This window comes from Eleutherodactylus coqui, chromosome 8, assembly GCF_035609145.1.
Source record: "Eleutherodactylus coqui strain aEleCoq1 chromosome 8, aEleCoq1.hap1, whole genome shotgun sequence".
NCBI classification, from domain to species: Eukaryota; Metazoa; Chordata; class Amphibia; order Anura; family Eleutherodactylidae; genus Eleutherodactylus; species Eleutherodactylus coqui.
Window position 1 is genome coordinate 24,342,639 of NC_089844.1, and position 13,054 is coordinate 24,355,692.

The 13,054-nt window shown below is 49.2% G+C and overlaps 1 protein-coding gene across 5 annotated transcripts in view; it reads left to right on the forward strand.

The window, feature by feature from the left end:
• Nucleotides 1-13,054, forward strand: part of SEMA5B (semaphorin 5B) — a 245,894-nt gene that overhangs the window by 204,745 nt on the left and 28,095 nt on the right. For all 5 annotated transcript variants that reach the window (XM_066575322.1, XM_066575325.1, XM_066575323.1 and 2 more), the window contains exon 15: nucleotides 7,034-7,177. In XM_066575322.1, the coding sequence (XP_066431419.1) occupies nucleotides 7,034-7,177 (144 nt within the window). The remainder of the gene's footprint in view (nucleotides 1-7,033; nucleotides 7,178-13,054) is intronic.

Below are 13,054 nucleotides of genomic sequence, written 5' to 3' on the forward strand. Positions count from 1 at the left end.
GCTGCCCGCCAGTCACAGGGGGCTGCGCATCCCATCTAAGAGAGGGGCTGATATCACACACCGCCACGGAGATGACACTGGAGGGTCTCTGAAAGATCTCCTGTCACTCATGACATCCAAGAATATTACTCTCAGCTTCTCCTCATTGTGAATTGGCTGATAACTGTGAGCAATAGAGTGTGTTGGCACCTATTCTATGAGCATCCTCTCTGCAGGCTGAAATGGCTGATAACAGAGAACAATAGAATGCTTTATTTTCTCTTCTCAGCCTGGAATGACTGATAACAGGGAGCAATAGACTGTAATAATTTGCCCTATGGCTGGGCTCTTTCCAGCATAGAATGGCCGATACTGAAGAGAGTAATAGCTTCTATTTACCTGTCCTACAGTCAGCCTCACCGCAATGGCTGAGAACATAAAGCAATAGATTGTACTCGCCTGCCCTTCAGTCGGCCTTTCCCATGTTGCAATGGCTGATAACCGAGAGCAGTACATTGTATTCATCTGCCCTGTGATGGCGGATAACAGGGAGCAATAAACTGTAATCTTGCCCTGTAGCTGAGCTCTCCCAGCATTGAATGGCTGGTACCAGGGAGTAATAGCTTGTATTTAATTCTCCTACACCATCTCTCCCTAACCTGTGAGGGCTGATAACAGCAGTATACTTTACTTACCTGTCCTATAGCCGCCTCTCCCTAACCGGTCATGGCTGATAACAGAGAGCAGTAGACTGTACTCACCTGTCCTACAGCTGCCTCTCTCTAACCTATGATGGCTGATAAAAGGGAGCAGTAGACTGTACTTACCTGTCCTACAGCTGCCTCTCCCTAACCTGTGATGGCTGATATCAGGGAGCAGTAGACTGTACTCACCTGTTTTACAGCTGCCTCTCCTCAGCCTGTGAGGGCTGATAACAGGGAGCAGTAGACTGTACTCACCTGTCCTACAGCTGCCTCTCCCTAACCTGTGAGGGCTGATAACAGGGAGCAGTAGACTGTACTCACCTGTCCTACAGCTGCCTCTCCCTAACCTGTGAGGGCTGATAACAGGGAGCAGTAGACTGTACTCGCCTGTCCTACAGCTGACTCTCCCTAACCAGTGATGGCTGATAACAGGGAGCAGTAGACTGTACTCGCCTGTCCTACAGCTGACTCTCCCTAACCAGTGATGGCTGATAACAGGGAGCAGTGGACTGTACTCACCTGTCCTACAGCTGCCTCTCCCCAGCCTGTGGTGGCTGATAACAGGGAGCAGTAGACTGTACTCACCTGACCCAGCCTGAATGGGTCTCCTCGTGGCATGACCCCGTTAGGTCTGTAGATATTTGGGCGGTCGGTGGTTGTGGTGACTTCTACCTCCTGACTGCTCACCGCTGAGGTTCTGGTGCAGTGCGCTGGAATGTAAACATCAGTCGCCGCCAAGAAAAACCGACCTGAACTTCCATATGGAGCCGATTAGGAGAAGCTGCAGCTCAGGAAATGAGGTTTTCTTTTCTGGTTCTCTCCATGCCTCGTCTGACACCTCCGAGCCGCGAGCGCCAGACGCGTTACTGGAGACGGCGAATTGTAATCCGCTGCGGACAAGGAACCTGGTGCTGGGGGTTCAGAGGAGACATGGTGAATGCCCCGCACCCCAACTCCAAGCCACAGCTGTGCGGAGCCATGTGATCTCCGTATGCTACATCTGACTTGAGCACATGAGCTTACAATCTAAGTCGTGTCCATAGAGGAGCGCTGAGAGCCGTCCGTGAGCGAATAATGCGGGATTCCTTCTATTGCACTACTTATATAGCGCCAAATTAGTCTATAGCGACTAAAATTCCTGGTGCTGGACAGACTGCGCGGCCGGGGCGGCGGCGCTGCAGAGCGATCCCAGGTGTCCATAGCTTTCTTGCGCAGGTTTAACTGTCGATTTGACCCTTTGTAATACCAAGGGGGGTGGGGGGTAAATCTGCCCCCAGCAGGAGGCGAACGGCGGTCATATGTAACTTGGCAGCAACATAAATAGACCTAAGGACCCCCAGACTCGTGTCAGCCTTGGGGGGATGGTGATCACCTCCCACCTACATGCAATGTTCCTCTGGATGTTGCGCCCTCGTCGTCCGCACGGCTGCAGGATAAATGTGCACAAACTAATCTAAAGCCTGCCAGCTTTCTGGGATATTCTCTCATATGAAATGTGCGCCCTCTAGCTGCAGTGGTGAGAGTTACATGTGCACCCTGATAACTGGAATAACTCTGTGCACTCCACATCATCTATGCTCCGTTGCTGTCCCCCTCATCCATGCTCTAGTACTGTCTCCTCCCCCCCCCTCCTCCATGCTCTAGTACTGCCCCCCCCTCCTCCATGCCCTAGTACTGCCCCCCCCTCCATGCTCTAGTACTGCCCCCCCCTCCATGCTCTAGTACTGCCCCCCCCTCCTCCATGCTCTAGTACTGCCCCCCCTCCTCCATGCTCTAGTACTGCCCCCTCCTCCTCCATGCTCTAGTACTGTCCCCCTCCTCCTCCATGCTCTAGTACTGTCCCCCTCCTCCTCCATGCTCTAGTACTGTCCCCCTCCTCCTCCATGCTCTAGTACTGTCCCCCTCCTCCTCCATGCTCTAGTACTGTCCCCCTCCTCCTCCATGCTCTAGTACTGTCCCCCTCCTCCTCCATGCTCTAGTACTGTCCCCCTCCTCCTCCATGCTCTAGTACTGTCCCCCTCCTCCTCCATGCTCTAGTACTGTCCCCCTCCTCCTCCATGCTCTAGTACTGTCCCCCTCCTCCTCCATGCTCTAGTACTGTCCCCCTCCTCCTCCATGCTCTAGTACTGTCCCCCTCCTCCTCCATGCTCTAGTACTGTCCCCCTCCTCCTCCATGCTCTAGTACTGTCCCCCTCCTCCTCCATGCTCTAGTACTGTCCCCCTCCTCCTCCATGCTCTAGTACTGTCCCCCTCCTCCTCCATGCTCTAGTACTGTCCCCCTCCTCCTCCATGCTCTAGTACTGTCCCCCTCCTCCTCCATGCTCTAGTACTGTCCCCCTCCTCCTCCATGCTCTAGTACTGTCCCCCTCCTCCTCCATGCTCTAGTACTGTCCCCCTCCTCCTCCATGCTCTAGTACTGCCCCCCTCCTCCTCCATGCTCTAGTACTGTCCCCCTCCTCCTCCATGCTCTAGTACTGCCCCCCTCCTCCTCCATGCTCTAGTACTGCCCCCCTCCTCCTCCATGCTCTAGTACTGTCCCCCTCCTCCTCCATGCTCTAGTACTGTCCCCCTCCTCCTCCATGCTCTAGTACTGTCCCCCTCCTCCTCCATGCTCTAGTACTGTCCCCCTCCTCCTCCATGCTCTAGTACTGTCCCCCTTCTCCTCCATGCTCTAGTACTGTCCCCCTTCTCCTCCATGCTCTAGTACTGTCCCCCTTCTCCTCCATGCTCTAGTACTGTCCCCCTTCTCCTCCATGCTCTAGTACTGTCCCCCTTCTCCTCCATGCTCTAGTACTGTCCCCCTTCTCCTCCATGCTCTAGTACTGTCCCCCTTCTCCTCCATGCTCTAGTACTGTCCCCCTTCTCCTCCATGCTCTAGTACTGTCCCCCCTCTCCTCCATGCTCTAGTACTGTCCCCCCTCTCCTCCATGCTCTAGTACTGTCCCCCCTCTCCTCCATGCTCTAGTACTGTCCCCCCTCTCCTCCATGCTCTAGTACTGTCCCCCCTCTCCTCCATGCTCTAGTACTGTCCCCCCTCTCCTCCATGCTCTAGTACTGACCCCCCTCTCCTCCATGCTCTAGTACTGACCCCCCTCTCCTCCATGCTCTAGTACTGACCCCCCTCTCCTCCATGCTCTAGTACTGACCCCCCTCTCCTCCATGCTCTAGTACTGACCCCCCTCTCCTCCATGCTCTAGTACTGACCCCCCTCTCCTCCATGCTCTAGTGCTGTCCCCCTCCATGCGCTAGTGCGGTCGCTCCCTCCTCCATCATGCTCTAGTGCTGCCGCGTGCTCCCGTATGCGGAATCCGATCTGCCTGTGGACATGAGCCCTAACTGGAGCAACCAGTGTCAGGCAGCTGCTGCCAAGGCAAATAGCGTCATGGGGTGCCTCACAAGAAGTCTTGGGATACATGACGTGAACATTGTTCTTCCTCTTTACAAGTCACTGGTCAGACCACACATGGGATGTTGTGGACCGTTTTGGACACGGGTACTCAAGGAGGACATATCAGGAGGGACAAAGAGGGTAACCAAAGTAATAAATGGAATGGATGGACCACAATACCCAAAGAGGTCATCGAATTGGGATTATTTAGTTTAGAAAATAAGCTGGCTGAGGGGCGACCTAACAACTATGTATAATATATCAGGGGTTAGTACAGAGATGTCTGCCATCATCTATTATACAAGGACTGTAACAAGGGGGCGCTCTAATAACTATGTATAGATATTTCAGGGGTCAGTACAGAGATCTCTCCCATCATCTATTTATACCCAGGACTGTAACAAGGGGGCGCTCTAAGAACTATGTATAATATATCTGGGGACAATACAGAGATCTCTCCCATCATCTATTATACCCAGGACTGTAACAAGGGGGCGCTCTAATAACTATGTATAAATATATCAGGGGACTATACAGAGATCTCTCCCATCATCTATTATACCCAGGACTGTAACAAGGGGGTGTTCTAATAACTATGTATAGATAGATCAGGGGTCAGTACAGAGATCTCTCCCATCATTTTTTTATACCCAGGACTGTAACAAGGGGGCGCTCTCTACATCTTTGCTGTAAGAGCAGCGAGACTATGGCACTCTCTCCTGAGGACGTAGGGATGGCGAACGCTCTAAAAGAGTACAAGAGGGGCGTGGAGTGTAATAATATTAAATGTTATATCACTCATTATTTCCTGGATCACTGACCCTTCTGAGTATTCTGATTGGAGTCGGGAAGGAATTTTTTCCCTTTAAATGATAAAAATGGTCTTCTACCTCGTTGTTTTTTTCCCCTTCCTCTGGATCAACATTTAGGGTGCAGTAGACTGAACTGAAGGGACATGTGTCTGGTTTTGGCCTAACCTACTGTGTTACATCCACTCCTTGTGTATTAACTAGAAACAGATGGAAAACGTATAAATGTTCGCGACTGATGACCTTATTGGTTTTCTATCTGACCCTGTAACAGTTCAGAGGTCATCAGATGAGACACCGCCCGCCCACTTCGATAAACCGCCGCAGAGTCTGTTACGATGTAACGCTGCGCAGCGCTCGTCGCCTGTTCTCTGCACGGAGCTGTTTGCGGTCTGTCACATCTACACATTTGCTTTCTGCACTAATATACTAATTCAGTGTTAATGAGGCTCTCGGCAGCTCTGCTGTCTGACAGTCTTCATCGCCATCACTTTACCGCTGCATTAATGGCGCCATTTCCTTTTTTTAATACTTGTACAAAAATTCACACGTTTATAAATAAATTATCTCCGTTTTATTCAGGAGCGCAGCGCCGGACGCGACACATACGAGGCATCTTCAAAGATATGGTTTACTTTCTTTGAGGGCACAATGCGTGTCCCGGTCTGACCGTACCCCTTATATACACAGCCATGTACAGATCTGACGCACTGGCGCCACTTCTGTCCTATGGACAGTTGATACTTGAGGTTTATTGTACTATAGCTCCTGATTTATGAGCATTTCTTTAGGATACCCTCACATTATAATCGTCACCTCCCTTGCTCCGCCCCCATCTTCGCCTCCTGTGCTCCGCCCACACCACAGCACATCTACATCCTTAAAGTTACTCCAGAAAAAAGCTGAAAAATTGTATAAAAATTCCCAAATAAAACTTTCAAAGTGAAGGAAAGATTTCTCCTCGTAACAAATAATTCATGGAGTGATAAAAGTTTCAGTGAGTCCGTTGTATTTGGCGCGGTCAGCGCATTTATCCACTCCTGTGTCATATGAAAGATCCTGCAGGACTTCCTTCTGCTGATTGGCAAAGTTTGAAAAACTAGTTAGAGAAAAGTTTGTGAGCTGCACAGGTATTGGTCAATCCCTCGATACATGAGCTTCACTTGGGCGCTCCTTACTTTAGTCATTGGTGGCTCTAGTAGTAATAGTGACCCCCTATATGGGTGGCCCCAGTAGTAACAGCATCCCCTATATTGGTGACCCCAGTAGTAATGGGTGACCCCTATATCGGTGGCCCCAGTAGTAATGGGAGACCCTCTATTGCGGACCCAATAGTAATGGGCGACCCCTGCTGTAATAATAACCCCACAGTAGCCACAGTAATAATAGCCTCCCCAACCCATATACTTACCTCCTCCTTGTAGTCAGCACTGCTCCTCCTCTTCTCGGTGCTAATCCTGGTGCACACAAAAGTGTGTGAGCCTGGAACATTTCCTCCCTGAGTCCTCTCTTGCGGAACTAAGGAAGAGAGAACCCAGGGGAGGAGGATCACGGGGTCACACTGATGTCAGTGTGTGCGGGGCCAGCGTCGCTGCATGGTTACCGGCAGGGGAGCTGCGACACCCTGCCAGTTATCACTACAGTGGTGAGCAGCCGTTGGCATGCGTGCAACAGGTTCGCCTCCACAGAGACCCTCTGTCGGAGCCCCTGACTGTCGCTCGCAGAGCAGAGTTTGGGAACCGCTGCTTTAGTGTTACGGATTCTGTGATCCATCATGTGACCCTCTTGCTCATGAATAATGTGTGAGCTTGAGATGACAGAACTGAGGCCAAAATCCAGTAAAATATTTTCTCCACCTGCTAAAATAGCCTACGCCACAATGGCGGCAAAGTGATTGATCTCGTGCTCCCATTTGTACTAATTTGAAGCTTTAGATAAGGGCCAAGTAAGGTTGGATTTTCTGCAACCGGAAGGTTGCAATTACATCACCTTGCGAGTCGCGCATCAACCACATTGCGTTCTAATAAATTGCAATATGACAGATCTTCAATCTTTGGCCGCGTGAATCATCACAGCCGAGTCACCATGAAACCGAAGCTGTATCCTGTTTAGCATTTTTTTTAACATTTTAGTGTTTTTTTTTTTCCTTGCAGGAATGGCGGTTGGACTCCGTGGTCATCGTGGGCGCAGTGCAGCACAACCTGCGGGATCGGCTTCCAGGTGCGGCAGCGGACATGCAGTAACCCCGCTCCGCGGTTTGGAGGGAGAGTGTGCGTAGGACAGAGCAGAGAGGAACGGTGAGAACCTCATATTGAAGCAGCTTGTACCCCCAGCTCACCACTCTGGCAGCGGGAGGGTTAATGCCAGTGATAGCTGCACATTTAAAATAATTGTCTGTCACTTTGTTGCTCCTGAAGCCATTCAGATAACGGCCCGCCTCATTAATTATTCAGTATTCTCCGAACTGCGCAGAGACTGTATCATTACCGCCATCTAACTGTGTTTTCTTATTGTAACGAGATAAAATCTGCTCTTCGGATCTTAGTAAACAAGCACTTCATTAATATTGTATTTCTTTAATGATCCCCCTGTAATAACAGATCGATGGATGGAGAGTATTTAATCAACAGTCCGGGAGCAGTGGTACAGGAAAAGAGCAGGAAATCTCCTTCGGGGCTAATTTCTGGGGAGCCACCAGTTCCCTTTTAACTTTTAGTGTATATTTATCATATTCCAGAGCTGCACTCACTATTCTGTTGGTGGAATCAATGTGTACATACATTACTTATCCTTTATTATACTCCAGAGCTGCACTCACTATTCTGCTGGTGGAGTCACTGTGTACATACATTACTTATCCTGTACTGATCCCGAGTTACATCCTGTATTATACTCCAGAGCTGCATTCACTATTCTGCTGGTGGAGTCACTGTGTACATACATTACTTATCCTGTACTGATCCTGAGTTACATCCTGTGTTATACTCCAGAGCTGCACTCACTATTCTGCTGGTGAAGTCACTGTGTACATACATTACTTATCCTGTACTGATCCCGAGTTACATCCTGTATTATACTCCAGAGCTGCATTCACTATTCTGCTGGTGGAGTCACTGTGTACATACATTACTTATCCTGTACTGATCCTGAGTTACATCCTGTGTTATACTCCAGAGCTGCACTCACTATTCTGCTGGTGAAGTCACTGTGTACATACATTACTTATCCTGTACTGATCCTGAGTTACATCCTGTATTATACTCCAGAGCTGCACTCACTATTCTGCTGGTGGAGTCACTGTGTACATACATTACTTATCCTGTACTGATCCCGAGTTACATCCTGTATTATACTCCAGAGCTGCACTCACTATTCTGCTGGTGGAGTCACTGTGTACATACATTACTTATCCTGTACTGATCCTGAGTTAAATCCTGTATTATACTCCAGAGCTGCACTCACTATTCTGCTGGTGGAATCCTTACAGATATGTATGAACCTGCAGGCCTATCTTCCTCCTTTGTTACAATGTATCGGTGTGTGTGACTATGACACTGTAACGCGGTTTGTGTCGCGCTCTCTCTGGCGGTGATTAAGATGCTGGCGCGGTGTAATGTAATATTGATATAAAATGCTAATGTCACGCTGTAACGCCGCTCCTGGCTCCTCACATCTGGTAATGGACACAATTAATTTGCTTCTGCTGTTGATTCTATTCTCCTAATTAGACATTTTCGGGGCGCTTAACCCCGAGCGGGCGGCGCAGCCAGTCTGACCTTTTACTGGATTTCATATAGAAACCAGAAAGGGCGTTGGGTTCGTCAATATTCTGTTAATTGTGCTAATTGGCTGCTCTCTGGCGTCCTCCTCTCTGCCCTTTCTCATTAGACCGTCTCCTGGAGCCGTTCTATATTAGCGGATAATGGCCGCACTTTTTACTTTCTTGATGACTCAGTTATTTCGGGTTTCGTCTCGCACCGCGTTAGTGTTATCTGGATGGTGATAATTGAATGTTGTTCAGTCCTCGACTCCCGCCGCGTCTGTGAATAACGCTTTTTATGGATGGATTTGTCATTTTTTTATAATTTTCTGCAGAGTATTCCCACCTTCCCATTGTAGGGGGGGGGGGGGGGGCAATGGTGAGAATAACAGGGGGTCTGGTCCCAGATCTGAATGTTGCTGTAGTCAGGGGAGGATGCACCCCAGCATCAGGTGGAGAGGAGCTTCTTAAATGGCCAGCTTGGGCTTTATTTTGCAGTTTCTTACCTCCGGCTTAATTACCGACGTGACTACTCAAGTGATGGTTTTGTTGGTGTTTCAGTGTACATAAGTATTGGCTCCCCTCCAATCCTGTGCTGTCAAGTGATGTGTCAGCATCAAGTATAAAAAGGGAAGGATCGCACACCGTACCCCAATGCAGAAACCAGCAAATGCCCCCAGGTGTAGAGCTGACAACAGGGTCTGGTGGTGGGATGTCACCAGGTGTAAAGCTGACAATGGGGTCTGGTGGTGGGATGTCACCAGGTGTGAAGCTGACAACTGGGTCTGGTAGTGGGATGTCACCAGGTGTAGAGCTGACAACTGGGTCTGGTAGTGGGATGTCACCAGGTGTAGAGCTGACAACTGGGTCTGGTAGTGGGATGTCACCAGGTGTAGAGCTGACAACTGGGTCTGGTAGTGGGATGTCACCAGGTGTAGAGCTGACAACTGGGTCTGGTTGGGGGATGTCACCAAGTGTAGAGCTGACAACTGGATCTGGTTGGGGGATGTCACCAGGTGTAGAGCTGGCAACAGGGCCTGGTGGTGGGATGTCACCAGGTGTGAAGCTGACAACTGGGTCTGGTAGTGGGATGTCACCAGGTGTAGAGCTGACAACTGGGTCTGGTTGGGGGATGTCACCAGGTGTAGAGCTGACAACTGGGTCTGGTAGTGGGATGTCACCAGGTGTGAAGCTGACAACATGATGTTGAGAAGGTCGAACTTTTAAATTCCTATTTTTTGTCTGTTTTCTCTCAGAAAGTAGATGGAACATAAACTGACCATCCCTGTGCTATTGGAGGAATAAAAGAATGCAGGCTATCCATAAGCAGAGAGATGGTGAGGGAACACTTAGCTGACTTAAATGAATTAAAATCTCAAGGTCCAGATGAATTACATCCTAGGATACTAAAGATAGCAGCGCCATAATCTTTGAAAATTCCTGGAGAACAGGAGAAGTCCCACAACTTTGGAAAAGGGCAAATGTTGTCCCTATCTTCAAAAAAGGGAAGAAGGTGGATCCAGGAATCTACAGGCCTGTGAGCCTGACTTCTATACCGGGAAAGATCTTTGAACAAATTATTAAACAGCATGTATGCAAGTACTTGGATGAGAATGGAGTAATTGTTACAAACCCATACTGGCTCTGGTTAAACAAGTCATGTCAGACAAATTTAATCTCCTCCTATGACATATCACCGACTGGGTTGATCAGGGAAACGCAGTGGATATAGTATATCTTGACTTAAGTACAGCATTTGACAAAGTATCTCATACCATACTTATTGAAAAAATGACGGAATCTGGGATTGACAAGGCAACTGTTGGGTAGATTCACAACTGGCTGAGTGATTATATTCAAAGAGTGGTCATAAATGGCTGCACATCCAAGTGGAAGAAGGTATCAAGTGGGGAACCACAAGGCTCTGTTCTAGGCCCAGTGTTGGTCAACATTTTTATAAAGAATCTGGAGGAGGGAATTGATGGGAAACTGATCAAATTTGCCCACGACACAAAGCTAGGAGGGATAAGCGAACACTAGGGAAGAGAGCGAGAGTATTCAAAAAGATCTAGATAAACTTGAACAGTGGGCGGCAACTAACAGAATGGTATTTAACAAGGAAAAATGCAAAGTCCTACATCTGGGCAAGAAAAATGCAATGGAGGGGAGGAATTGGGCTAAGCAGCAGCCCATATCAAAAAGACTTTGGTGTACTAATAGATCATAGACTGAACACGAGTCAGCAATGTGATGCAGCAGCCAAAAAGCCAAAAACAATTCTGGGATGTATTAGGAGAAGCATAGAGTCTACATCACGTGAGGTCATTATCCCCCTCTACTCTTCCTTAGTCAGACCTCATCTGGAATACTGTGGCCAGTTCTGGACACCCCACTTTAAAAAAGACATAGACAAACTGGAACAAGTTCAGAGAAGAGTTACCAAGATGGTGAGCGGTCTGCAAATCATGTTCTATGAGGAACGGTTAAAGGATCTGGGATGTTTAGCTTGCAGAAGAGAAGGCTGAGAGGAGACTTAATAGCTGTCTACAAATATCTGAAGGGCTGTCGCAGTGCAGAGGGATCAGCCCTATTCTCATCTGTACAAGGAAAGACTAGAAGCAATGGGATGAAAGTGAAAGGGAGGAGACACAGATTAGATATTAGACAGTGAGGGGGATCAATGAGTGGAACAGGTTACCACGGGAGGTGGTGAGTTCTCCTTCAATAGAAGTCTTCAAACAAAGGCTGGGCAAATATCTGTCTGGGATGATTTAGTAAATCCTGCATTGAGCAGGGGGTTGGACCCGATGACCCTGGAAGTCTCTTCCAACTCTATCATTCTAGGATTTTATGATTACAGGGTCTGATGGGTGGAATTTTACTACGTGTAGAGCTGACAATGAAGTCTGGTGGTGAAATGTCACCAGGTGTGGAGCTGAGAACGAAGTCTGGTGGGGGGATGTCACCAGGTATAGAGTGTACAACTGGGTCCAGTGGGGAATGTCACCAGGTGTAGAGCTGACAATGGGGTCTGGCGGGGGGTATGTTACCAACCAATCAGTACAGGACATTGCAGCTTCTGGACTTTCCAGAGTGCACTATTGGCCATGTTATTGGGGGATGAAGACCATTCGGTGTGTGCGGTGCCGCCACGTTAAGGGAAACCTCGTAAACTGATAGAACGGGGACAACGAAGCCCTGTAGGAGCTGTGAGGACACCACACACATCGTCTGCCCTCGCTCAGGGGGTCTAACAGGTCATTGTAACATCCATTAGTACCAGAACCCTCCATAGGGAACAGCATGTGAAGGGTTACCATGGACGAGTAGCTGCACACAACATCACAGCAGTGACTGCACAGCAGCGCCTGCGATGGGGCTCGGAGCGTCGGACTGTAAGTGAGTGGAAGCTGAATCACGGTACACCATCTTCCGATCGGACGGCGGCACTTGGGTGTGGCGGTTACCTGGAGGGCGGTTACTACACGGCTGCATCGTCCCAGCAGTGAGGTTTGGAGGAGGTTCTGTTATGGTGTGGGGGGTTCTGCTGAGAAGGACGAGGACCGCTGGTTATAGTAAAGACCACCCTCACCACCAATGGGTACAGAGACATCCGGACAATGTGGCATCCCCTATCCTGTGGCAATACTTGGGTACAGCTCTGTGTCTCTACAACATCACCGAGCGCCATGTCATACGGCACGCAGGGTTCAGGCTTGTGAGGAGCAGAACGTCTGCAAACTTCATTGTCGCCCAAAGTCCGGATCTCAATCCCATCGAGCGTCTTCAGGCGAACTAGAACACTGTATCCGTGTGCCCAACACGCCCGTCGTCCCCCATCACTATCTGAAGCTCCTCGAGAATCGGAGGCAAATCCCTCACACATCTAGGGGAACTTGGTGGAAAGCAGCCGTGGAGGGGGACTGCAGTCATGGAGGTTGAAGGCGGCCAACACCGGGCTGAGAAATGGGAAGAACAGCCAATTTCCTCCCCTTCTTTGTCCCCATGCTGGGGGGTCATCCTGGCGGCCAGGACCAGATTTCTGTGCTACTTTGTGTATTTCGGTGAGGACTGGGACTGACTACTCTACTACATGGTGACAGCTGGATTGGGGTCCTCTACCACCGCGCAGTTGATTGTTGGAACAAGTTCTTTGCTTTAATAGTCTTCTATTCACACGCGCAGATAATCCATTTAATTTTTGGTCCTCGCTGGTTCAGTCCATTGTTGGTCTGTCGGGGGTCTGGAAATACCTGGGAATGGTCTGTAAACGACTGACCGCCCGCCTTTTACTCCGAACGACTGGCAAATGGCGAACGGGGATTTATGTCAGTATAATCTGAACAACGAATGATAAGCCAATGAATTATCATTCATCCTTCAATCGTTGGCCTTATTTACACAGAACGACTGT